Consider the following 27,990-nt stretch of genomic DNA (forward strand, 5'->3'; position numbering starts at 1 on the left):
GCAACTTTTTAGCCAGTTGTGTAACCCCCTAGTGCCTGCCAACAAATCTGGCAACTTTTTAGCCAGTTGTGTCACCCCTTAGTGCCTGCCAACAAATTTAGCAAATTTGTAGGCCGCTACATCACCCCTTATTACCTGCTAACAAATCTGGCAACTTTGTAGACGGATGCCCACCCTTAGTGGCTAGCAACTAATCTGGCAACTTTTTAGCCAGTTGTGTCACCCCTTAGTGCCTGCCAACAAATCTGGCAACTTTGTAGATGACTGCGCCACCCCTTAGTGCCTAGCAACAAATCTAGCAACTTTGTAGATGGCTGTGTCACCTCTTAGTAGCTAGCAACAAATCTGTCAACTTTGTAGATGGCTGCGTCACCCCTTAGTGGCTAGCAACAAATCTGTCAACTTTGTAGATGGCTGCGTCACCCCTTAGTGGCTAGCAACAAATCTAGCAACTTTGTAGGAAGCTTCGTCACCCACTAGTGCCTAGCAACAAATCTAGCAACTTTTTAGGTGGCTGTTTCACCCCTTAGTGCCTAGCAACATATCTAGCAACTTTTTAGATGGCTGTGTCACCCCTTAGTGCCTGGCAACAAATCTGGCAACTTTTTGACAGCTGCATCACTCCTCAGTGCCTGGCAACAAATCTGGCAACTTTTTTGACAGCTTCATCACCCCTCAGTGCCTGGCAACAAATCTGGCAACTTTTTTGACAGCTGCATCACTCCTCAGTGCCTGGCAACAAATCTGGCAACTTTTTGACAGCTGCATCACTCCTCAGTGCCTGGCAACAAATCTGGCAACTTTTTTGACAACCGCATCACCCCTACGTACCTGGCAACAAATCTGCCAACATTTGAGACAACTGCTTCACCCCTCAGTGCCTGGCAAGAAATCTAGCAACTTTTTGACAGCTGCGTCACTCCTCAGTGCCTGCCAACAAATCTGGCAACTTTCTTGACAGCTGCATTACCCCTCAGTGCCTGGCGACAAATCTGGCAACTTTTTTGACAGCTGCATCACTCTTCAGTGCCTGGCAACAAATCTGGAAACTTTTTTGACAGCTTCATCACCCCTCAGTGCCTGGCAACAAATCTGGCAACTTTTTTGACAGCTGCATCACCCCTCAGTGCCTGGCAACAAATCTGGCAACTTTTTTGACAGCTGCATCACCCCCCAGTGCCTCGCAACAAATATAGCAACTTTATAGGTGGCTACATCACCCCTTTAGTGGCTAGCAAAATGTCTAGCAACGTTTTAGATGGCTGTGTCACCCCTTAGTGGCAAGTAAAAAATCTGGCAACTTTTTTGACAGCTGCATCACCCCTCAGTGCCTGGCAACAAATCTGACAACTTTTTTGACAACTGCTTCACCCCTCAGTGCCTAGCAAGAAATCTAGCAACTTTTTGACAGCTTTATCATTCCTCGGTGCTTGCCAACAAATGTAGCAACTTTTTGGATTTGCTAAAACTGTATGACTAGTAACGTAATGATCTAGTAACTTTCAAAGCAGGCTATTTTACATTGAAAATAGTTGGCAACAGAGGTTGCCATTCTACTTGAGATCATTGTTTTTGTGGTAGTTTTAGGGCTGGGCGCTATTATCGAGTTTGAGACAATGTTGTCTATATCAGCATGGTGGGAGATTACCCACCTTTACAACAGAAGCTATGCTAAAAATATACACTAAAGTCAGACATAAGGCTAGCATTATGTGTCAGCTGTATATTATGAAACAGGGAGGAAAACCCTTTGAATTTTATTTTCACACTACACTGTTTTTATAAAAGCAAATGTGACATCTCACATGCGCCTTTGACTTGCAGGTGAACATTTATTCCACTTTGTAGAAGGCAAAGATATTTATTGTATATCGCCATTCATCCCAAATTTACAGAGATATTAATTTTTGTCAATATCACCCAGCCCTTGGTACTATAAATAACAACTTTTTTAAAGAGCAGCTTGACTGGTAGTGTCGTTAGGCATGCAAATAAAAAACATTTCAAATGCATTTAACACAATGTGGTTTAACACATTTCTATTAAGCTGCACAGGCAGTACCACATTCTAAATGGAACTTGATTGAAGGTCACAAATAGTGAAGTTAGTACGCATCTAAAATGAAGTAGTACACAGTGACATGGATATGACAGAAAAGCACGCACAAATAGTGCTCATGGGTTCTGGGTGTGAGCTACTGGTGGTGCCACAACAACAGACAGATACAGCCTAAACAAACAGAGTCGGCCAGGGATTCATACCTTCCAAGATGTCTGAATAAAAGTCACCAATGTAGGGAGAAGTGGAAGAAAAAGAGACAGCATTGAAATGAGATATGAGAGGAAGTAGATAAATGCATTCCACTGAGCGAAGGAGTTTCACAACTTTAATTTAGTCTCTTATGTAGTCTTTACTGTTAAAGTGGCTTTATTAAGTGCAAAATTTATCCAGAAACGTTTTAACATGTCCATTTATAACCCTAGGAAACAGGTCTTATATGTTTGAACCCGTTTCAGACGAAGATATAGATTTTGAGGAATAATCAATTGTTTGGAGATTGTCAATGGGCTGCTACATAATTAGTGGTTTCTCTTTTGTATCCATTTAATTAATTTAACAGAAATTTAATATTTCAACTTTTTAAGTAACAAAGTAGTTACTTTCCATGGTAATTAGTTACTTTTATAATGATGTAACGCAGTTACTAACTCGGTTAAGCTATGTTTATACTCGCCGCGTCCGTTTATACGCCCATTTCGTGTGGATGTGGGCACAGCAATTTTTGTAACTGTGTGCGCAGCTCCGCATCCGAAAATGACCGAACTCGAGACGATTCTGTCCGAGCGGGCAAGCCTGTGACGTTTGTCTTTGATAAATCCATGCATAATATATATTTATCTGATACTCTGGAAGTAAACTATGAAAACTTTGCAGTTTAAAACACAAATTATTTTACATATAATTCAGAATGTTTGGTTTATATTCGTATTGAATGAACCACTGGACGAGGAATTAAATACAAACCTTAAGATGTCTGTACTGTTTGTTTAGTAAAAATGTAAATGAAATGATAATGTTTAATAAAGACATATTTAGGAGATTGTCGTTTTATTCATGTTCTCATATTAATATATCAAGCTCTGATGTTACAAGCACCAGGGTTGTTCCAGCGGACAACTTCTACTATGCTCTTCTTTGTGTTAGTTTTTGACTTGATTGCTCGCGTCGCCCCCTGGTTTTTCAAAGAATAGTGCAACAGCGAGCACGTCAACTATACACGCCTCATCCGTTTGTTGAGACCAGTGTTGTGGAAAGTTACTTTTAAAAGTAATGCATTACAATATTAAGTTACTCCTCAAAAAAGTAACTAATTGCAACTTAGTTACTTTTCATTAAAAGTAAAGGGCGATTTATAGTCGTGCGTAGGTCTGTAGCCTGTGCGTAGCTCCGTAGCCTGTGCTATCCGTAGCCTGTGCGTAGCTCTGCGTAGCCTGACACGCACCTCAAAAAATTTCTAACAGCGCGTCGGCTCTACGCGAACCGCTGTGATTGGTCCACCAGAACCCCTCCCGTCAGGTAAAAAACTGTGTCATAGGTATTTCCGTTTGAGACGGTGAAAACAAAGATGAGCCAAGTTGAGGAGTGATTTAACTCAAACTGAAACATAAGTCGCTGTTTATTTACTTCCATCATTGCTGGTCTTCTCAAATTATACACAACAAGTTGCTGTTTCTTCTTCGTTTGTGGGTTAACTTGCCAAGCTTCTTCTTCTCTGACGGTCGCGCTGCTACTATGGTTACACGCTTGGATACTGCCAACCAGCGGTTTCGCGTGTGTTTGCACGTCGACGCGGAGGACGACGCAAAAGTATAAATGAAAACCGACGCAGAACCTACGCCGTCGCGGCTACGCCGTATGACCTACGCACGACTATAAATTGCCCTTAATGCTTACATTACTTTTAAGTTACTTTTGCGTTACTTATTCTTAATTGGCTGAGGCTTGATCTCTTTAAGCCCTTACAGGTATTTTTTATGATCGCAAAAATGTGAAGCTCTGCCCTGCCATCTCGGTTCTCGCTCAGACGCAAAGAGTGGATAATTTTTCGTTAATATGTTCAGTTTAATTCAGTACATCATTTTATTTTTAAATTAAATTAATTAAACTGAACTGAGTAACTTGCATTACCTTTTAAAAAAAGTAACTCAAATATAAATGTGTACATTTATAAAGTAATGCGTTACTTTACTCGTTACTTCAGAAAAGTAATATTATTACGTAATGCATGTTACTTGTAATGCGTTACCCCCAACACTGGTTGAGACACGTGCGCTCGCGTTGCGGACCAAAGCGCGAGTATAAACAAAGCTTTATTATTTTTGAGAAGTAACTATAACTAATTATTTTTTTAAAGTTTCGTTCCCAACACTGAACGTCAATAGTCAAACCTCCGCCTAAAGGCTAGCATTATATGCCAACATCTCGACTGTAATGCCACAGTTGGTGTTATGTTGAGATTGGCCTGTTTCCCAGCTGTCTTTGCATCATGAAGTTTACATAAGGAGGAAACAATTGTGTTTCACTTTATGTATCAGGGCAATTATGCACCCCCACAATATGGCGGACATGTTGATAAATCGTAGCGACAGGCCAACGTTCAACACAACGTCCATTATGTCCTCCTATCAAAATGTATGACATGTAAACCGTTTATAAATCAAAGCTGCCTACTTTGAAATCTTTCATCTGCAGAGGTTAAGCAGTAGTTTTCTTGGTATTGATTACACATTTCTAATAACAGACATTAGACCTCTTCAGTAATATGTTCAATTGTAGGGTTATTGTGGCATAGATTCCCCTAGAAATTTCCCCTGATGTTTTAAAATAGCAGCAAAAAGTCTGGTTAACACATCTTGAAGAGACCTTCCTCTTTAACACACAAAAACACACACACAACTCAAAAGTGATTTTTGAAATCATGTTAAGCTTTGAAACATCAGTCAAAACAAAACTCATATCTTAGTTCCTATTATTGTCTAACACATTCATGTTGTAGAACAAAACTGTAAAGTCTCTTCAAATAATGTTAAACATTGGTGATTGAGAGAAAATTCATTTACTTTCTAGATCTCACGACTCAACGACAATATCTGTGACCCTGTTTGTGACATTCAGGTTAAAGTCTCAATCTAATTATGAGATTTTACATGGCCTTATGTATGTAAATCACGAAAAAATGAATTCAGCTGAGTTTAGTAAAAAAATTTAAAACTATACAGTACCATACCACCTATTCCGAATTCAAGCTTCCCATGACCCATTTCAACACTCACCGATTTCCTCTTTACATCCCTCGATCTCCATCTGCAACGTGTCCTCCAGGTTCTCCTTTAGACATTGTTCTGCTTGAAGCTGCTCCTTCAGGAACAGAATTTCCGCCTTCAGTTTCTCCTCCAAATGCTCGGCTGCCGTGTGGGCAGCGACAATGTCCGCCCTGTACTGCAATACTAGCTGCTGCAGCTCCTGTGTGGAAAATGGTTTATATTATTAAATCATTTTAAACTTGAGTCATGCGACTTGAATTGGACAAACTGATGCTGTAGTACCTGTACAGTGGTGGGCATGCTAAAGTCCTCTTGCTGCTGTAGTGTCAGGTGAAGATTGTGTTTACCCTGAAGACTATCATTATCTTTCTGCAGTCTGTTCAACTCTTCTGCCACCTGCTCTCTGGACTGTAGCAAGACAGCCTGTGCACACAGAAACACACTTACATTATTTAACCGATAGATGTATTTAATCATTATTTCCCCGCCATTGACGAGTTTCTCCAACACACAATACTGATCTACACACACATTAAGAGAAAACGCTTCCTGGCCAATGACGAGTTTTTACGACAATCCATATTTCCGCTATTATCCACCAGGTGGGGCTCTTACCAAAACACTAAAGCATCCACTGATCCAAAAAACTGTAAAAATTCTGTGTATGTTTTGATCATCGTTCTGAATCTGACATCTAACAAATGTCCTTGCAATTATCTTAGCTTTTTGCTCAAAACTTTGTATTTTTGAAGAAACCTACTCATTTCTGAGAGGTGATAAAGAGAGAACAAGTGAAGATAGGATGAAACTGTTATTTGACTTAAAAGCAGAGGGTTTGTTTCATAGACTGTAAAAAAAGATGGACGACGCAACGTCACCTCCCACCATGGTAATGAATTGAAGCCAAAAATGTCATGTTACCATGTTACGTAAAAACGTCAGTTTGAAGCCAAGGCATGAGCAGAAGGAATCGTCCATGGAGCCAGAGGCGGAGCCGCGGTTTCAAACTTCCACCTAAACGCTTGCGCGACCATTTCAACCATGCCAATCATAACGACACGCCCCGTTTCTATAGCATCAAAATACAAGCTAAAATGAAACTTATCACAATAATGAAAACTTGAACATATATCAGCATGATAACAACTACTTGAAAGAACCAAAACCATCTTTCGGAAACTTTTATTGGAAGTGTAAATATTTTTTTATTTAGAGCAGAGTCCCATTCGTTTGAATGAAGAAGGCGGGGTTTATGACTTGTACTGCAGCCAGCCACCAGGGGGCGATCAAACAGCCAGAGGTTTCACTTTTCAAGGCTTATGAGGCACACCTGGTTTGTTTATTCATTTGACGAATTGTATGTTTATTTATTTAAAAAATAAAACTTTCTAGAAGGCATGAAACTTTTATGAAAATCCTAAAAAATGCTAGCGGGCAACTTTTTTAAAACACTGGCGGGGAAAGAATTAAAAGAGAGACCAATCTAGCATTCTATCCACCTTATTTTTGACGTTAATGTGGGCGCCGCCATCTGAGCTCCTTTGTGTAAGACCTCCGGTGAGCCACTACAGCTTTTGTTATTTCCCTGGCTTTTTTATGTTTATTATTAAATCCAGGAAGACTGGCCTAATTTGTGTAGTTTAGGGGGTGGCCATAATAGCTAATACAAATGCAGTAAATCTCTATAAAACATTTGTTTTAACCATAATAAATGCACAAGAACTGAATGTGTATGTTGTGCACGTGTACCCATCTACCCATCCATGCAGAAAAACCTTTTATAGAAACTGCCAGTGAACAATAAATACAGTAATTGTTCAAAAACATCCAATATTATGCTGATTTAACTGGTTTATTTTTTCTGCTACTATAAATTATTACAAAATTGCGATTATAGTACCAAATATATACGACATAAACTGCTTATTAGTTAATGTTTATAACAGTTCTGAATGTTTTTGCGTGTATTTTTGTCATGTTTTAAATACATTTTTCTTTTAAATAAGCAAATAATTTCATAAGCGCATGTCTTATCTACTGCATAATAATATTTTTGTAAAACAATACTGAATACATGTAATAGTAGTTTAATGTTAATTATGTTTTTTTTTTTCAAATAACTTACAATTTGTTAAATGAGAAAGATGCTGCTGACTGTTGGATCGCGTGAAGCTTGATGTGTTTCCATAATAACTCAAACAAGTCGATTAAAAATTGCCATTAAAAACCTCACAACAGAGGCACTAAAGTGACATTTTAAACCATTCCCTAAAAAGGTTAAAAATACAAAGTCTTGGTCTATTTCATGCATAAACACTTAAAGGGATAGTTCGGCCAAAAATTATATTAAACCCATGATTTACTCACCCCCAAGCTGTCCGAGTTGCATATGTCCATCGTTTTTCAGACAAACACATTTTCGGATATTTTAGAAAATGTTTTAGATCTTTCAGTTGATTAAATGTAATGTTACGGGGTCCACCCATAGTCCACGACCTTCAAGTCCAAAAAAAGTGCATCCATCCTTCACAAATTAAATCCAAACGGCTCCAGGATGATAAACAAAGGTCTTCTGAGGGTAATCCGCGCGGTGTTGTTGTAGAAATATCATATTTAAAACTTTATTAACGAAAATAAATACCTTCCGGTAGCGCCGCCATCTTAGACTCCTCTGTATTCAGGAGAGAGTATTAGCGTAGTGTACGCACTTTTCTTAGTGACGTATGACAAATTCGGAGGGCGGGGGCACAGAGCAGCAGCAAAGTAGCCTCCGTAGCCTGCGTAAGCTCTCATCCTGAATGCGGACGCGACTAAGATGGCGGCGCTACCGGTAGGTAGTTAATTACGTTAATAAAGTTTTAAATGTGGATATTTCTACAACAACACCGCACGGATTACCCTCAGAAGACCTTTGTTTATCAACCTGGAGCCATTTGGATTTAATTTGTGAAGGATGGACGCACTTTTTTTGGACTTGAAGGTCGTGGACTATGGGTGGACCCCGTAACATTACATTTAATCAACTGAAAGATCTAAAACATTTTATAAAATATCAGAAAATGTTTTTGTCTGAAAAACGATGGACATGTGCAACTCGGACAGCTTGGGGGTGAGTAAATCATGGGTTTAATATCATTTTTGGCCGAACTATCCCTTTAACTGACATTCCCATTGTAAAGATACTGGTATGCCACGATACTGTTTTCTACCGGACGGCTATTGAAACGGACGTCTCGCACAAAAAAAGGAAATATGTCACCTTACTTACTTTTGCGTTCAGAAATAAGTTGGATAGCCTTGCTAAAAAAACACAACAGAAACCATCACTATTTTAACTAAATTAAGTCTAAAAGTGGGAACTGTATTGTTAACTATAATGGTCTCTCTGAGTCTTTACTGGTAATGTGCTGGGTTCTATTGTTGGGATGTTATTTTGTGAATTGGAATAAAAAAAAACATCTTCGGTAAACGTATAGATCATGTGTTGAAAGCTTTAAATCCTGGTGGAATATTTTCCAACACACACCACAGGAATTTTGTAATGATTTTAATGGCTGATGGTTCGTAATGGCATTTGTAATAGAAACCAACTAAATTTGTATTGGCTTTCGATCAGGAAAGAGGTTAAATCAAAATGACAAAACCATTTCCAGTGCCATTTATTTTAGGGAACACATTCACTTCACACCAGTATCGACATTAGCAGCTTTTAGCAATACAAATGTTTATGCTTTCTAAAAGCCTATGGAAACCATGAATTTCTCACAGCCAAGGCTGAATACCATAAGAAATTGATTTTATGCACTTATCAGTAGTTGGACACAATTAGAGTACAATTAAAATATATTTGAATTCAAGCCATTTAGGAAATGCATATCAAATGATTTGAAATGGACAACAAACAAATGCTCTGAAAGCCAAATACCATCTGTTCCTGTGTGTTCCTCTTGGCCTGGCTGAAGGCCTGTCGAAGAACACCGACAACAGATTCAGACTCCTCAACCTTCTGCTTCAACTCTGCGATCTAGAAGCCAGACAAAATCAACATTACTAAATATGTTCAGTGACATTGAGAGCGATCCGTGCATACTTTACATTTAAACACTTTAGCTTCTTTCAAACTACCTAGCCAGATAACTTTTTTCAGGGATTAACACATATATAGATGTTATAAGTACATGCAAAGCCATCCGTGTTTAATTTGTCTAAAGCGGTGTGCTTTACCAAACCCATAGAAGACAGCAGCAGTACCTTGGCAGTGGTCTCCTCATTGGCCTGTCTGATAGAGTCCTCTAACTCCTGCTTCTCATTCATCGTCCTCTCAAAATGATCGTTCGCTTGCCGCAGCATAGCCTGAAGCTTCTTTAACTAAAAGCATCAAGAAGTTACAATCAGAAGCTGTACCATCACCGACTCTCGGAGCACTTTATCTCATAAAAATTTACATTTCAATGATTCTACTTTGCATTAATTCTATTTGCAAGTAAATGTTTATCATTTTAACATTGGATTAAAGAAGACAAACCTGATCTCGAGTCTCGGCCTCTTGTCCCTGAATGACCTGCAGCTGTTTCTCGTAATTGGAACACATATCACATCTCCGGCCCATCTTCCTCCCAGCATTCTTCAGCTGGGATAGAACAACAAATAAAAGTGTTATGAAAGTTTAAGAATTAACACTTAATTTAAGTGGCCCTAAGCTTTAAAACCGTAGTCTAGAACTCCAATCTCAACCCATAAATAAATAAATATATAGGGTAAACAAATCTAATTACGAGTGCTGGGCAAAGATTAATCGCGATTAATCGCATACAAAATAAAAGTGATTTTTTTTTGCATAATATATGAGTGTGCGCTATTTGTAATTATTATGTATATAAATTCACACACACACACATTAATGTATGCATTTAAAAAACATTTTTATATATTTGTTTATTGCAGAATCTCCAAATTATGTTCTTTCAGGTTTGTCATGTCATTTTGAAAATATGTCAGTGTTGATGTTTTCTGACTGTTGCGGTAATGAGATTTTTTAGGACTAATTTTTTAAATCATGTTACAAAAAGTGTTATGATAAGTAAAAGTGTTTAAATTAATGTTCCCATTTACTCCAGACTTTGTTTTTCAATGTCTGGTGGGAAAAAAAGTAAATTTAAGCAATTTTTACATTTTCATGCTTGACATTTTTAAAACCAAGTTTTCGTGAGAATCACCCACACACACACACACACACAAACACACACACATACATACACACACATACATATATCAAAAAAATGTATGTATGTGTGTGTAGTGTGTGTAATTATTATGTATATTTAACCACAAGCACACACATAATAATTACACACACTACACACACATACATTATGCAAAAAATCACTTATTTTGTATGCAATTAATTGCGAATAATCGTTGCCCACCAGCACTACTAATTACTAGGGGTGACCCCGAATAGTCGAAGATTCGATGCCCTGATAGGAGAAGCCTGATTGGACCATCAATCTCACGTGTTATGAAATGAGGATCATTCAATTTTGGCCGTATATCGGTGCATATTATCTGATTTTTTTATTAGAAGTATCAAGACTTCATACATGCTCTGCAACAAAGCTTCAGCATATTTACATTCACCAAGACCAAATACACAGAAAAGTTGTCATTACTGAAATATTTATTATTGAAATACTAAACTAACCTCTTGCTCTAGAAGGTTCCACTCGCTCTCGCTGACCAATCGGTATCCAGACGGAGGTAGATAAGCCATATTGGACATATGAGAAATGCTGGAAAGCAGTGACGCGGTCTCCTCCTGCTCTGGGGTCATGGCCTTAATGGCCTTCTCCTGGTCCTTGGTAAGGAGAAATTGTCCTGGCTGAAGGGAGGATATAGAGGAGGTGTCCATGCTGTCTGCTCCCACTAGAGGACCAAAGTCTGACTCGTCCAACTGACTGGCTGACTTGGCCTTATTGTTTTGTCCGCCCAACCCGTGAGCCTGCAGGGCTCCTCCTGAAGAACCGAGGCTGTCTGTGGACTGGACCCTCCGAAGGCCATCCTTATAAAGGTCGGAGGCGTCCGGGCGCCCCGGAGCGTCTTCGTCCAGAGAGTGCAAAGAACTGTGGATGCTGTGGCTGAGGTGAGACTGCGGTCAAAGAAAGAAAACCTCAAATTAAGGATGCAACGGGATGATTCACTCTTGCACTTGAATTTAAACCACATTAGTTCCAGATCTAATATAGTAATGTACATCGGCACCGATACCTCTTCTATGGAGAATCCAAGCAGAGAATCTTCTACTGCTTCTGCATGTTCTGTCCCCTCATCCTCACTGGCCTCTTTAGCTTGACTCAATCTCTCCTTCTCATCCTCTTCCTGGAGAGATACAAACAATGAAGAGGAGATAACGGTAATACACTGATCTTCACAGCGTTTTTGAATGGGTCTATTGGAGGTTACAAGGATGTTGCAATGGTGATGCTTACAGCCCCAAGCCAAAAGTCAATAAGGCTTTATCACCCACCAGGCCTGATAAAACCTTGGCTTAACCACATATTAAGCAAACTATGGACTTGTCATAACTGATTAAATGTTGAACAGGAAAGGTTTAATAAAAGCACTCAAAAAGTGTGACAACGGTGAAGCGAGGGCCGTGAAAAAATACCTGGTTCCTCTTTTTCATCTCCTCCACCTGTCGCAGCTGCTCGCTGGACAGCACGCTCTCCATGTGCTGCATGTCCTGCATCAGCAACCGCTGCGACTCCAAAAACTGATCATTTGCCCGATGCCAGGTGTGTTTCAACTGATTGTGTTGTTGTCGTTCCAAGTCCAGCAGGTGAACCACTAAAATACAACCACACGATTCAGTCAAATCAGCTGTGATGCAAAGCTCTATGAAATAGTATATGATACAACCAAAATTTTAATTATTAGCCAAAGGCAGATACAATATTAAACACTAACATATAAATTATTCGGGTCACGTGCCTTCATGAAGTTCTTTCCGAAGTTTCTCTGCATCCTCCTGAAGGACAGATTTCTGCGTGTTAAGGACGGCGACGTACATCTCTAGGTCTGTGCGGCAGGATTTCTCGGCTTCCAGGACATGATTCAGCTCCTTCACCTAAAAATATCAATATTTATTGGTACTGATGTATGGACAGAAGACATCAAGATAATCTCCTGTGTTTCTTATTAAAGCAACCTGTTTAAAAAATATTAAGGATACTAGATGTTAAACTGAAACCAATGATATCTTAAACTGTGAAAGGCTGTGTGCACGATCTCTGAAAGTCAGTGCTGACATTTGAAATCACCTAACAAGCACGCCCCTACCACAATAGAACCCAGACCTTCTTTTGGTAGACCCGCCACACACATAAGCAACCCAGACAACCATGTCAGTTAGTAGACACGCCCCTTAATACTGATTGGCTACAAGTGTGTTTTGGTCCTGGCCCAACTTGCTTTTCCAAAGCGTTTCTCAAAAATTGTGCATCCCACCTTAAAATGCACAGAACTGATTTTATACCACTTGAAAATTGTTGCTTAGAAAACCAAGGATCAGTGAGTTTCCGCTTTAGTCAAGTTTTAAGAATAGTTAAGATAAAAAACGAAATAAAAAATTTCTACCTCAAAGTCTATTTGCAATTTAAAGGCGGGGTGCACGATTTCTGAATCGGGCCGAGTACCAAAACACACTTGTAGCCAATCAGCAGTAAGGGGTGTGTCTACTAACCGACATCGTTGGCTGGGTTGCGTATATGTGAGGCGGGTCTATCAAAACAAGGTCCAGATTCTATTGGGGTAGGGGTGTGTTTGTTTAGATGATTTCCAATGTCAACATTGGCTTTCAGAGATCGTGCACCCCGCCTTTAAAGGAGTATTTTTTTAAGTACTCAAATATGCTTTAGTAAACTACTATACAAACATCCCAAAATAACATTACATGCATAGCATAATAATTAAGCATAGCAATGAAGCACTAAAGTAGCTCACAGTTTCTAAATTTAATTGAGCACATTTCCGTACTGCAAGCACCCATAAACAGAGATATGCATTCATGCAACCTTTCCAAGCTGACTCAGTGTATTTTATGTTTTTTTAGGTATATTGTCCATTTTATTTTCAACCTTTCAACTTTATGGCATAGGTGGCCTCAGGCAGCACCAATCATTATGCTTCACTTTTACAATGCTCAGATTTATTATCAGTGGAGGCCGGTGACTTATTTTTTGAGGGCGCATGGTGCAAAGCCCATCGCAACATGTATGTAGCCTGTCGTGTGTGGTCCGTCATTTCAAAATATGTGTTTGGCACGTCATGTGCATCATGCTTCTTGTAAAAATAAGTGCCTACTGCATACGCGTCTGAACAGTTTACAATAAAAGTGATGCTCGTGTTTGCCAGATACTCACTTAATCTCATGTGTAATCAGAGTTTAGTGTTAAGTTAGTGTCTATTTTGTGAACGTGAGCGTCTATATTATCATAAACCTTCCCGACGCGTATGCAGCAGGCACTTAAGACGCATGATGGTTCACATGACGCAAAGAACACAGATTTTGGAATGACAAACACCACATATTTAGAAATTCACACCCCTTGGAAAAGATTCACCAGCTGCCACTGTTTATTGGTCAAGTCTGAGTAAAACGGCACATTCTCTCAAAAAGTGTGTAAATACATAGAAAATCTTTTTTGACCAGGTGTAAATTTGCCTATTTGTAAGGTCATGCTAACCACATCCAATGGAACGAAAAAGTCACAAATGGGTATTAAGTAAACTCTCAGTTCTGCTTTTTGAGGTTTGTCTAACCTTCGCCGCCTCAAGTTCCTTAACTCGACCCTCCGAGCTTGTGAGTTTAGCCTTCAGAGCGGCAATCTCACTCTCCATTGGCATCACCACCGAGCGCAACTTTTCTGCATCCTCCTGAGCCTAGATTAAAATAAGACCAAACTTAGCTTAGAGACACAAATACAACATAAGAAACGCTTTCAATTTCTCTTAGTTTGTAGGACTAATATTTATAGTAAAAAATGTCAATTAAATGCCCCAGAAATAATGGTGATAATTGATATTATTGTCTTTTTAAAACCAATTTATGTCACTGATTATATCTGACAATAAAATAGCATAATAACTTTAATTTTTTAAAAGATTAACATTGAAATTCAAATAAAAGAATAAAGATAATATTCTAAATAAATATTATAAAATATTCATTTCAATTTTAAACCGCTAATACAGTCATTGTTCAGGGTAAATCCTAGCTTCACTGGGTTTATTTTTTATTGTTTTCCCGCATTTTCTGCGGGAAATCCTGGTGTGTGTGTGTGCACGCTTGCGCACATGTGGACCATGAGCTGCGTGTGCCACTCTTTGGAGACAGACAGCAGACAGAAATGACAGAGGCAATCGCAATCGGCTAAAATGCTAATGACATTTAATTTTTATGCAAACAAACGCACATGTAAACACTATGGCAAAATATCGCATTTAAAAAAAAGGTCAAAAAGTCACAGAGGTCATGGTCATTAATCATGTGTTATCACGATAAAGTAATTATCGCAACAGACCTTTTTGCTACTAAAGGATGTGTCATTGCCAACTCTACTAGGTCTGATAGCGGGCCTGCAGTAATGCATGATATGACCCTTTACGCTTAGTAAAACTACATTTAAATCAAAATCAGATATACCAACCTTCTTCATCTCATTCTCTAAATTCTCCTCCTCCTGTCCCTCGGTGAGACGGCGGCGTAGCTCGGCCACCTCTCGCTCCATCCCGTCTCTGTACTGAGCCCACTGAGCGCGCTCTTGCTCCAGCTTCTGCTGAAACTGCAGCTTAAACTCACGCTCTGCATCTGAACAAGCACAAGCCCGTATAAAGATTTATACTTTTGAACAGATGTTGATTAACCCCCAAGCATGCATACTGAGAAATCAGTTCACCTTTCATAATAGCCTGCAGCGAAGCCACCTCCTCCTGCCACTGCTGTCGGACCTGGTCGATGGCCTCCTGCTTCGTGCTTTCAGATACGGTGGCTACGGCTTTAATGGTCTCCATCTCAGCTTTAGCGTCGGCCAGCTGGGCCTGAACCCTGCTTAGCTCGGCCTGGGCCTTCTCCAGCGTAGCAGCTTGCTTCTTTAGTTCATCTACAAAAAGAGATTTGGGGAGCAAGAACAAAAATGGAGTAAATGGATTGGTTCTTTTATGAAAGGCCACAAAGATTTATTTCTTTTAACCAGGAGTCCATCATCAAGTAATTTGTCTGACTTGGGTCATTTGAACAATGTTTACTATTATTTAAAGGAATAATAAAGACTGCTGAACAATTTAATTTTAGTCATTATGTCACCTTCTTTAGACAGATAGAGTTCCTTAAACTTGGCACGCTTCTGATTGAACTCCATCTCCAGTTGCTGTTTAAGCTTCAGGAAGTCAGCTCGTTCTTGCTCCTGCTCGGCCGCTGACTGCTGTATAACCCCTGCCAAATATAACAGAACAGATCAGTCTACAAATCATCAGAGATCCGGGCACTTTAAGGCTCATATTCTTAAAACTTTATAGCATCCTCTCAGAGAGCTCCTAATTTAGATTAAAAACTTCTATGTAGAAATCTTAGCTTAGGGGTTGTGCACACCAAAATTTTAAACGCGGCTGAAAACGCCTGGAGGACGCCGAAGTGCCAGCTTTCTTCAGCTAAGCGCTTTGGTAACTGATACTTGAGCTGTGAGCCGGTTGGTTGCTGTGGTAATGTCCCGCCCCTCCTCCATTGTGATTGGACAGCCGTGTGAGAACTGACCTTGATGAGCGAAGCTTTTCACCAAAAGATTAATATTTTTTAACTCTGCGATGAGCGCCGGTTTTCAGTGCGGAAGAAAACCGCTAGCTGCTGGCTTTTTTGAAGACATGCACCAGCCACAGGCGTAAAAGCTTTGATGTGCACGCCCCCTTAAGATTTACTACTAATCAAGGAACCGGCTTTACCGACGAGATGCGCATGACAATCACATGCGATTAATCGTGCATCCCTAGTAGGATCTTTTCCTTAATTTTAAGGATTTCTAAGATTTTTCTTAGAAAACAACTTAGAGCAACTCATTGCACTTAGATTTTTCATGAGTACGTTCCCTGATCTTTAGGTAGCTTTCACGACAAATCACTTATGCGTTTAATCGTTTCCAAGGGAAGCGGCGCACTCTCCAAAAACACCAGCTGCTTGCAGGTTTTGTCCATGATCAGCACTGAACGCAGAGAGTATAACTTGCTAAACAAGCAGCAGACTCCGATTATATTATAACTCATATTATTATGTCGGAGTCTGCTGCTTGTTTAGCAAGTAAACATGCTGCACAGTGTTTTGTAAGTTTATATGTTAGAGCTTTCTCTGAATTTTCAGCGCAATTGATGAAATAGGATCGCGCAACTTTCACACGCATTCAAAACTAAACTACGGTGATCAACTATGGCCTCCTTACTTTTATCAATGAAAGCCTAAAAATAGCGCTGTTCACCGTGTGTTCGCGCCAGAAGTCAGAAAGGATGTAAAACATTGTGTTTTATTACCTCAGATTAGATAAATGGGCTGAGAGAAGGCGTGGCATTTGTCTGTTCAAACATATTCAACCACATGTGTGTTTACACTACAAAAGCAATCCGACCGAAAGGGGTTTCAACTACCTCTGAATGTGGTTGAAAGTGGTAGAAAGTGATTACGTTTTAATCACCGTTTTAAACACCGTTTACACCTGGCATTAACGTCAGAGGCTGTTTTCACGTGGCATTAACATACGTTTTCATTGATCGAATCACAAGTGGACGACGTTAATGCCAATAATTGCATAATGTCTTAAATAAAAAAGCGCACTAGAGGACTAAGGAGGAGAACAAATTGTTAAATAAAATTCTATGTATTGTTTTCTTTGCGTACAAAAGTGTTTTTCATACATGTTCGCTTCATACTATCCATGATGAATAATTGACCTTTTTGGCGATGCCTTTGATTATTTTCTGGGAAAAGAATTGTAAAACAAACTTTCAATGGGACAGTCACAAGCCTCATGGTTTTCGTTAAAAATATCTAAAAATGTGTTCTGAAGTCAATCGGAGGACTTTTGGGGTGAACTAACCCTTTAAGCGAACAAGCTAAAACAGTGTTTCTCAAAGTGTGGGGCGGGCCCCACTGGGGGGAATAGAAAGATTAGAAGTGGGGCGTGACAAATTGGGGCAAATTTGGTAATTTTTGTGCCCATCTCTATTAATTTCTTTATTTGTTGACCATACACTCAAAACACCACATTTAAATATAAGCCTAACTTAAAACAACATCAGACTGTGAAGAAAATGTCACGCCAAACCATAGCCTACAAAAATAAATTCATGTCTGAATGTTAATTAAAGCAGAACAAAAACTTTAATGTGGAGAGGCATCATAGGCGGTAGCGTTATAACAGTTAACAACAAATAAGTTTGTGAGACAGAATGAAAAGGAAACTGAAGATTCGGAACCAGCAGAGAAACTAAGACAGACAGCATTGCATTATAATTTTTTTACCTTTGAACAAAGTCTTATTTTGTGTAAAGTTATAATACATTTGCATGTTTTTTTTCTCTATTAAAAGTGTTTAATTTAATATAAATTCCGAGAGTTAAACTTGAAGCCTACTTGATTACGATTTTTTTGGGGTGATTGGGGACCGGTGGGGCTTGGAACCCTTTCCTACCTCCAAAGTGGGGAATTGAAGAAAAAGTTTGAGAAACCCTGAGCTAAAGGTAGACACTGGATTTGCAGTAAAAGGCAATGCTGTTCCCTCAAAATTGGAACCGGACAGAATGGCGCCGAAATCTTGTGAGTAAAACACTTCAGTACTATGTGTCATTATTGCTTTGTTAAGAGATTGCTTAATATGTCCCGATTGTGTGTAGCATCCGTGTCTAACCACAAAGTTAGTGATAAGGACTTACCATGCTGTAACGGGCTGAATCATCCTTAGTATTGTCTGTGGTCAGTCACATGCGGTTTAAAAACACCGTCAAGCGATTTATATTCTGATACACATGTAATGACGGAGAATTGAAAGCTAGTTTACTATAAAAAAAAAAAAACTGTTATCCAACTATAGTAGTGGGTGTTTACTTCAAAGTCTTCAATGCAAAACAGCCGCCAAACCAGGGTATAAAGGCTATTACTCACTGCTTTTGATGTTTTTGAATGTAAAAACCACATAAATGTCTTAAGTAGACCTCAGACTAGTGTTGGGCGATATGCCCTATATAAATATAAACAACAATTTAAAAAAAGACAGATTCACTGCACCTTTAATACTCACTTGTGTCACTACCAAAATCAAGTGTTGGCTGTAATGTTGAATGTTTTTTTAAATTCTGAATTGGAACATACAGTAGCCTGGTTTCCATTACAGATTTTTGCAAAACTTTAGCAATATTTTCTACACTATTGTAAAATGACACGTTTCCACTAACCGATGTTATGCGGCTAAAACATAATTTTTCAACTTACATTGTTTTTCCAAAAGTCGTACATCATTGGACCGCCCCACTGGCAAACATTTTTAATAGCAGGAGATGCAGGTGTGTTAACTGAGCTTTACTGGCCAGGAAAGCCCCTGTTTCTGTGAGGTTATAGTACACGATTTCTTTAAAGAATGACCATGTGACTTTTATGTGCATCAGGAGACATGTTTTGCAATGTTCCTTTTTTAAATTGCCTGACAAAACCACCTTTTGTGATATTACGATAGTGTCGAGGCTTTTCATTTCTTTTTATTAATTACCCACTTGTAAACTGCTGTTCACTGTTCTTTTTTTATTAATATAGTATTTGAATTAAATCTATATTCATTGAGTTGAATTGAGAATAGGGTATAAAAACCGACCAGAGAACCGAAATCGAAAATTGAGTCGAGAACCGAAATCGCTTTGATAGCTTGTGTATCGAAATCGAATCGATCTGGAACATCTGAATCAATACCCAGCCCTACTATAATTAGTCAAATAGTAGCTGGCATGACGTTTTCAACTAACCTGCCTGCAACTCGGACCGCAATACATATTAACTATTTAATTGTTTTAAATAGTTAATTGTCATCAGGCACCCGCTCATTTTGTATCGACCACTGGTTACTATGGTTACAAACTCCTCTCACACATTTTCCAGTGTGCTCTCCCTCAGGATGCGTGCATCATGTGCAGACCCATCAAATACAACTTGCATTAACTAAACAAAAGCTTTTCTTGTTGGCACACTTCGTCGACAACGATGCCTAGCAGGTTGGTCCTATAAAACTCTGTGGCTATCATGTCTTGCCATATCCAAACATCCTTCTTGTATATGAAATTGTTTAACGCCAAAAGTTGCTCTTTTAAAAAGAAACTTGCGTTCAAATCTACTTCGAACACTATCTAAGGCTGCATAGAAAAGTAACTTCGCGTCTGCTGCCGTGTTGGATAAACAAAACTGATTCGGTGTGCCGCATTGATGTCGTCATTGTCTTGCTGCCCCCTCCCCTTTCTGTGATTGGTTCCATATTTCAGGGGCAAAATTGGTCCATACTTTCCATGCTAGACAGTGGGTTAAATATCCACATCACATTATTTAGCACAGATTGCAATTTCTAAGAAATAATCACTCAACGAGTGAAACACATCAAACAACATACCAATCCCATGATTGATTTCCAGTTATTTTTACTTCTCTTTACCCATGCTTATGGGAATCAGACTAACTGATTATGTTGTGGATACAGATTAAACCAGATTATTCCAGTTGACCAGTGCATTTAGGTCCAATACATTCAAAACAGTGCTTCTTTTACACATACGTTTTAGAAACAGGTAAAATATACCCAATAACTAGTGCCATTGCAGTTGGATCTGGCTAATAGTTTATCTTTAGGAAACTCTGGCAAATGAGAGTATAACGCCAATTAGTCCTAGACTACAAGTACAGTAACAGTAACTCAAATCGCAAGCCTACATGCCTTTGTCAGAAATAAAAAAACGACTACACCCAAAGCAACCATATGCCTTCAAGGATTACAGAAGCCTACACCAAAAATGTAGCTCAACGGGATGAAAGGTGCATTAGATTTAAAACCACATGTTGGATCAATTAAATTATGAAAAATTGAGTACACTGATTGGTGAAACGATGCATGACATAAGAAATAGCACCGTACTGAATTATTATAGTATTTGTGTACCATAGCAGGATATTTACTGTCTTGTACAAGTGTATTTACCCATCATTACAGAGCACTCCAAGGCATTTCAAAGAATACTGTGGTATTGTCAAAACAAACAATACTGCAAATGTATGTACACAAACATTCATGGCAGCAGCACAGTACTACCTAGTGTGACTTTAACACCTGGTCCTATCTAGTGTGCTTGTGAAATTACTATCAAATGTCAAAATCGTTGTGCAATCAGAAACACTATGGGTGAATATGCATATAATTCAGGTCCACATGTGATAACCTGTAGATATGACAAATAAATTTAATTCCTAAAATGCTTTATTACAATTCACCACAAAACAAGCCCATTTAAAAGCAGCAATGACAGATTAGCAATACTGATGAGTACAAATGTCCAACTAAATGCAAAATCATTACCTTAACTCTATAAGCACACCCATGTGCTCCTGAAGATCAACACAAGCGTGATTTAATCATAAACAGTATGGCAGAGATCTAAAATTAAACATGATAGACACAGAGATGCATCTGTCAACCGGGTGATGCTGTCTTGCTAATCCGTGGACGCACAGGCCTCGGGCCTACAACGAGCACAACAATATCAACACAATTAACCTGGACAGGGCAAGAAGCACCCTTACCGACTTGCTGAGGCGGCCGGGTGGATCCCGACGCCTGCTCGGCCATGGTTTCCCGGGGCTGAGTTTAGGAAAGCGGCTCTCTGAGGGAGAAAGCGAGGAGCGCCTAGCAGCAGAACAGACTACTACGGAGCGAGCAACGTCATTGTAGAAATAATACTCACTGCGCATGCGTGAGCAGAAAGGGCGGAGCTAAGTTCTGCGAAGTGATAAATTCATTAAATAAAATTTTTATATATGGGCGTTTATTTATTTATTGACATTAATTATTAATATTATTATATAGGCTATTATTTATTTACTGTGCTCAAGTAATTTATTTATTTTCTTTTATGTAGATACATTGTTTTGAAATGTTATCATGATTTTCATTCTCAATAAAAAAACGCTTATAAAATTATTTTAAGACGCCACACCCACACGATAAAACCAATGAGCATTTTCTTCAAAAAATGAATTAAATACATGGGCTGCGTCCGAAAGCTCTAAAATGCTGCCTTCGGAGGGAGCATTCCAAGGGATCAAGGCACATCCAAATTTAATGTGTTTGGTTTACTTCCTGTCTCCTGAGATACCTGTTCCACAAATCAATGCGTGGGCGTGCACGGGGAATGTGATTGGTCGACGCGAGTTTGAAAAAATAAAATGGCAGCCATGAAGCGGCTGGAGCATACTTTTTTGTTTTTAGAGTTATATTTTCACTTTTTAAACATTTTAATTGCATTTCTAGCGAGAAATTTGTATTGTAGTTTTTAAATATGGAATCAGTTATCATAAAGGCAATCTCTGTTTATATTTCAAAGAATTCCGTTACACTGCCTATTAGGCTGTCCGAATGGGTTTCTCGGAGCTGCCTTCATGCATCCAAGTCATGAGGCACCGAGGAAACAAGTCAGCTGCCTAAGCTTTCGGACGCAGCCATGGGTTCAGTTCACTGTAGAATAGCAGAAGTATAGTTCCTGTTTTTCACCATCTGTTGCTCTCTCTCTCTCTCTCTCTCTCTCTCTCTCTCTCTCTCTCTCTCTCTCTCTCTCTCTCTCTCTCTCTCTCTCTCTCTCTCTCTCTCTCTCTCTCTCTCTCTCTCTCTCTCTCTCTCTCTCTCTCTCTCTCTCTCTCTCTCTCTCTCTCTCTCTCTCTCTCTCTCTCTCTCTCTCTCTCGGAGTTTAACTGTTCTGCACAAACCACAAAAAATACTAACAATAGACTTCTGAGTCACACAAACTGAGTAGTTAATGTGAAAGAAGATTGTGTTGGGTGGGTAGAGAAGCTGGAGGTTATGAAAAACTTGTTCGAGTTCATTTAGTAAAAATCCCCCAAAGTATCCAGATGATTGGGACTCCTCTGTAACCAATGCCTTTATAGGATATGTACAACCTATATTGAGAACAAATAGGAGAAAGGTAATTTAACATTTCTTTATAACATTATCTTCACAATTGCAGTTTTACAGTTTTATTATGAATACATAAATTACTATCAAATATTAATTTTATTCAATAGTATTTATGTGATTTCTAATACAAAAAGTTATTATTATTATTAATATTAATTATTATTGTTGTTATTATTATGAAAAGTTAACATGTAATAAAAAAGTTGACTTTATCTTTCGCTTCTAATTAATTTAACGACTTACCTAAGAATTCAGATTGATTATAAACAGTACTTTAATAAGTAAGCCAATGTATTCTTGTCTACCAATACCAAAATATTTTGTCAAAATATGGCCAATTATTATATTAAAGCAATATCTTTGTGAATTTGTGCTTAATGAGTATAACTTTATTATAAAATTATTTTGTATTCTGTACAAGATAAAGCTATATATCATTTCAAAACTTAGTAGGCACATATGTACCATATAAGCTAAAACTAATGCAGGAAGTGAGCTAGTCATCTGTAAAACTTAACCCTTAAACAGGATGAGTGCAGTGAGAGAGATAGAGCTCGATTTTGTTTATATATTGAAATACACTTCAAGAAAGCAAATTCAATTCCCAGCATTAGACCAGTTCAATGTGTTTTTATAGTTTATCTAAAATGGGTTGACGTTATTGTGATGTAGTTACAAGGAGAATTAGAAAGCACATGAGAACTACAGTACATTTTCCACTCAGAAAAAAAAAACAGCAGACTGGACGGCAATGTGACTGCCCAACGATAAAAAGGCGAAGTAGCAGAAGCTTAAAAAAGTTATATTTGTTTTTGCTTATCAGTTAAAATGATGTAGGGCTTTTCGCACTGGATTATCTTCATTATTAACCCTGCTTTTAACCCTGGGTTAAGGATCATTTCACACTAGTAATTTCGAAGCATGGGGTTAACCCCGCATTGTGGTGCCAAACGCATGCAGTGTGAAAGGAAGCAGGAGAATGTTGTGAATCAATGTTTAGCAACGGACAGCCAATCAGGTACTGAAGTATGTGTACTGAAAACTCCTGAATTGGAGAAAAAAAATATATCACAGAAGACTTAAAACATTTAGAGAGATTTACATTGCGGCCTGTTCTGTTACTGACGTGGAAGCGCGAGACAAGCGGTTGTTTAAAGCAACAGCACGCTATTTTATTTTCAGTCAGTTTATCCAATCATGACTGTGTTGATAGCACAAATATGCAAATGAAAATGTTAACCCATGGTTTAGGTATGCACACTGTGAAACGTCAGATTATGAATAACCAGGGTTATCTCTTAACCCCTGGTTAAGTATGAACAGTGTGAAACATGAAACGGATAACCCAGGATTCCATTAACCCAGGGTTTAAAATAAACCAGGGTTAACAATTTCACGTGTGAAAAGCCCTAATAAGTATAATAATGTTTTTCTTCGTTTATTTTACAGATGGCGTCTGTACGTCCATATTACTGGATTATATTACTTCTGTCAATTTTTTTGACATCTTTGATAATAATAATAATTTTTATTATTATCAATGTTTGCATGAAAAAAAAAGGTAAGTTACAGTTTCATCTGCAGCTATTTACACAACAAATCTAAATCGAGACCAGGGGTCTCCAATGTAGTGCCATACAGAGCACCTTCTATTGATGTAATATTTATTTATTACATTTTTTTATATATTAGCTTGGCTTAGTTTGCGTATGTTAAGATTTTAAACAATACTAAAACATATCAACAAGTTAAATAAAATAAATCAACAAGTAAAACAAAAAAAGTTTTTTGAGTTGACTATATCAAAAAGTAGCCCCCCAGATTGTTTTATCCATTGTGGTAGCCCTTGCCCACAAAAAGGTTGGAGACCCCTGAGTGTTTAGTAAAACTAATTGTTTTCACAGAGCTAATGAAATAATGCCATTAAAAAAAAATAATAATGATGATGGTATAATTTTAGTTAGCAAAATGTATTCTTATTTGGGAAGGTTTATTAAAACCACACTGCTGTAGAAAACATGTGTAGTAAAGGTTTTAGTTACTAAAAATATCCTTTGTGACCACCTCCCCATAAACCAAATAGTGTGCTGTGGTTTAAAGGACCCACAGCTCTTCAAATTGTATTTCTCAATTTTTTTATATCTCCTTTATTGACACACCCATAGCTGTTCATTAATTTCTCTACTGATCAAGTGATCTGAAAGACAAAATAATGTAAACTGCCGAGGGTCCTTAAAACTGTGATAAAGAACCTGTTCTACACCGTTTTGTTTTGATTCATTTGTTTGTTTTCTGTTTTCTAGCTGCTGGGTACCAAACACAGACAAAACCGAATCCTAACAATGACACAAAGCCTAAAATTCAGTAAGTTTATTGGATCAGTTCTTAATAGAAGTGCTTAAAATGTGCTTAAATATTAAAGCAAATCACTTCTTCCATTACAGGGAAAGTAACGTTTATCACAAAAACTTTGACAGTGAGAAACCGCCCTTACCTCCGAGAGATCAATTTCTATCCACGGAATCTGGTCAGTTTTGATTTTATATTTGCATTTAATTCACTGAGCTTTAGTAAAGTATGAGTCATGAGGTAACGCTCTTTTGCTTTTGAAGTCATTTAAGGTCATTCGTTCGGTCGGATTACAGTGTCTTGGTGCAAATACATGCATAAAATTATCAAGTTGTGAACTGTCCAGTGTAACATTTGAGCAGAATGTTAATCTGGGAACCTTAAAAAAACTCACTGCCTTATATAACAGAAGTGTAAGCTTGATATCATCTTTGGATTTCCAGTGGATGAGGGTTATGAGCAAGTGGAGCCTTTGCCAGAATACCTGATGGTTGAGGGTTCGACTCCTTTCATGCACCAAAAGCCCTGCGCTCTACAATATGCCACGGTCGAGACCGAAAATTTTGACAGAGTGAGTGTCTCTGAGGATTATGATGATGTTGAAATGCCTGCAAACACTGACAGCGAGGATTATGATGACGTTTGCTAAAATACTCAAATCAGTACTGGCTCATCTGGATTTATGAGTCCCATAAAGCATTTGATACTTTGATTTAATCTGCATGTAAAACATTATCTTTTAATATGTTACTATTTCATGCAATCTTATACAGGCATGTTTACTTTCATTTGATTTTGAATATATCAGGTGTTGTTGTTTGTTTTTAAAGCCCCACATGGATTATTTCTGAGTATATTACCTTCCATGACACCCAGAGAGAATCTATGAGAGATCCTTACATCTAAGCTGCTTCCTGCTTTTCCACACATGTAAAGTAAGAATGTGAAGGATGTGAAATGAACATGTAAAGGGATGATGTGAAGAATGTAAACTGCAAAGTGTTTTTATGCCTTTTTCTGAGCTAGTTTGACATGCATGTGTCATGCAAATAAATATAATATATATATTTTTGCAATAAAAGATGATAAATGTTTACCTCTAGATAAAATTTTGTATATTTATTCCTGGATGTTCTTTAGGTAGAGGGGTTGTAGTTGACATCTTCACCTGCAGAGCATCAGATTGACTTGCATTGTAGTTTTCATGTGTAGCTTTTTTTGTCTACCCACTGTATGCCATGTGATGTAACATTGTTATATATAACACTCTTTAAAATCCCACTGTATGACTTTGTCTTCCAAAGAACACAAATAGTAAATGTTCTGAAAGTGTCACCAACCACGGCTCTCAAATGACCAATCACTGACATCAATCAAGTCTACAAAGTATATGCACAACTAGCCTACAATTTCCTGAGAAAAGCATTACTCATTGATTTTGGGCAGTGTTATCAAGATGTTATGTGTCAGACTCAGACTAAATTAAGAAATTGTCTATTTAAGAAATTTGTTTGAAAGTAGGTGGAGCACGCGGTCACACTCACCTATTACATCACCTTTTTGCACCAAAGACAGTTACAGGATGCCCATTTTTGGCTAGGGGTGCTCCGATAAATCAGTCGATGATGCTTGTTATGCTTGCTTCTCAATGAATTACTGTGAAAAGCCGCTACATCCAAACGCCAGGGGGCGCTCTCGTGTAGAAACTCAATATGCGCTGCAGACGAAGAACCATAAACACGCAGCTCCAGGAAATGGCTTACTTACAAACATTTATATTGCTGTTCTTCAAACCTTTTCAGGTATTTTCATGATAATAAATAATATTTATAATGATTATGTTTGACGAGTGTTGCTTTTTTTAATGCATGTTATAAACGACTCAAACTAACAGTGATTTCAGATCGATAAGGACTTACTGATCAAAAGCCGTACCATTAACGTTACATGAAATAATTGTGAATAATATCGGCTGTGCGATTCAGAATTATTATCGGCCATGTATTATTAGTGTATATCGGCATTTATCGAAGCACCCCTAACAGAAAGTTCATTGTAAGTTAGTGGAAAATGGTTCTTCAGGTAGTTAAAAATGCTGCTGCGAAATCCGACCACATCCCTTCTAAAATTATTACATTGGCTGCCCGTGGAATTCCGTATAATGTGAAACGTTTTTACATATCCATTTACACCCCTGGGATTTGTCCTTTGAATGCATTGGTCGATTTTTGCCCTATTTGGAAGGCTCATGAATAATAATGTTGAGCTCTGCTTTGATTGGCTCTGCTCTGCGACTCATGCAGCTCACATTAATAAACATGTTGGGGCGTACATCTCGACTGTTACATGTTTATTGGCCTGTTTTCCAGCAGTATTTTGCATGGACAAGGTTTACATAAGAATGAGGAAAGAAATGCGTTTGAGGCTAACAATATATAATATCCTACTACTTGTAAATAAATGCTTAAATAGTCTTGGTCCCTCATACTTGTCAAACCAATTCTATCTTTATATTCCTAATAGGAGCCTTAGTTCGTTTTAAGGATAACTTCCTCCTTCAGATTCCCCGAATTTGATTAAAGAGGAAATCGAGCTTTAGCAGTGGCTGGTCCCACGCTCTGGAATAAATTACCTCCTATCATTAGGCTTAAAACAGTATTAAAACTTTTCTTTTTCCTTGGCCTTTGATTTAACTTTGATGTATTATTCCATGTTTTACTACTGTGTTATTTTATGTACATTGATTGTATATATTTTTACACTGTACAGCACTTAGGTTCCTATCTTCTTTAAAGTGCTTTATGAATAAAATGAACCTGAACTTCTTTACTTATTTTTAAATGTTTAATATTCTATAATAACTAAACAATTACTTTGTCTGCATTGTCTTTTTGTCTTGTAATGTAAACTGATGCATTTGATGATATTGTCCAATATATAAAGTATTATAGTGCATACATTATTATACAATGATAAATAAAAATGCATAAAGGGGCAAAACCCTCTTAAGTGCATCTGACATGTTTTCTTGAAAATGAGCACTTTTTTATCAGACTTCTAA

At 38.1% G+C, this 27,990-nt stretch overlaps 2 protein-coding genes across 5 annotated transcripts in view; one reads left to right on the top strand and one right to left on the bottom strand.

Moving 5' to 3' along the window:
• rabep1 (rabaptin, RAB GTPase binding effector protein 1) overlaps positions 1 to 21,332 on the bottom strand; it is a 27,350-nt gene extending 6,018 nt beyond the window's left edge. The window contains exons 1-15 of one of the 2 annotated variants that reach the window (XM_065284244.1): positions 21,191 to 21,332; positions 15,686 to 15,814; positions 15,279 to 15,482; positions 15,030 to 15,190; positions 14,143 to 14,262; positions 12,313 to 12,448; positions 11,990 to 12,168; positions 11,590 to 11,700; positions 11,027 to 11,470; positions 9,851 to 9,955; positions 9,577 to 9,693; positions 9,251 to 9,349; positions 5,608 to 5,748; positions 5,335 to 5,524; positions 2,263 to 2,274 (exon numbers count right to left, since the gene is read on the bottom strand). In XM_065284244.1, the coding sequence (XP_065140316.1) occupies positions 2,263 to 2,274; positions 5,335 to 5,524; positions 5,608 to 5,748; positions 9,251 to 9,349; positions 9,577 to 9,693; positions 9,851 to 9,955; positions 11,027 to 11,470; positions 11,590 to 11,700; positions 11,990 to 12,168; positions 12,313 to 12,448; positions 14,143 to 14,262; positions 15,030 to 15,190; positions 15,279 to 15,482; positions 15,686 to 15,814; positions 21,191 to 21,236 (2,194 nt within the window). In that variant the 5' untranslated portion in view covers positions 21,237 to 21,332. The remainder of the gene's footprint in view (positions 1 to 2,262; positions 2,275 to 5,334; positions 5,525 to 5,607; positions 5,749 to 9,250; positions 9,350 to 9,576; positions 9,694 to 9,850; positions 9,956 to 11,026; positions 11,471 to 11,589; positions 11,701 to 11,989; positions 12,169 to 12,312; positions 12,449 to 14,142; positions 14,263 to 15,029; positions 15,191 to 15,278; positions 15,483 to 15,685; positions 15,815 to 21,190) is intronic. The other variant, XM_065284245.1, reaches the window with a different exon arrangement.
• Positions 17,825 to 27,954, top strand: LOC141282199 (uncharacterized). Of its 3 annotated transcripts, XM_073814763.1 has the most exons (6): positions 17,825 to 18,178; positions 24,030 to 24,141; positions 24,884 to 24,944; positions 25,025 to 25,107; positions 25,373 to 25,500; positions 25,760 to 27,954. In XM_073814763.1, exons 1-6 carry the CDS (start codon positions 18,131 to 18,133, stop codon positions 25,778 to 25,780), a joined length of 453 nt encoding a protein of 150 aa, XP_073670864.1. In that variant the 5' UTR covers positions 17,825 to 18,130; the 3' UTR covers positions 25,781 to 27,954. The 3 variants fall into 3 exon arrangements, with proteins under 3 accessions (XP_073670864.1, XP_073670862.1, XP_073670863.1); XM_073814761.1 differs by having other exon boundaries at positions 25,373 to 27,954; XM_073814762.1 differs by lacking the exon at positions 17,825 to 18,178 and adding an exon at positions 22,409 to 22,587 and having other exon boundaries at positions 25,373 to 27,954.
• Positions 27,955 to 27,990: the final 36 nt, after the last annotated feature.

Source organism: Paramisgurnus dabryanus, chromosome 5 (genome assembly GCF_030506205.2).
Source record: "Paramisgurnus dabryanus chromosome 5, PD_genome_1.1, whole genome shotgun sequence".
Taxonomy (NCBI): domain Eukaryota; kingdom Metazoa; phylum Chordata; class Actinopteri; order Cypriniformes; family Cobitidae; genus Paramisgurnus; species Paramisgurnus dabryanus.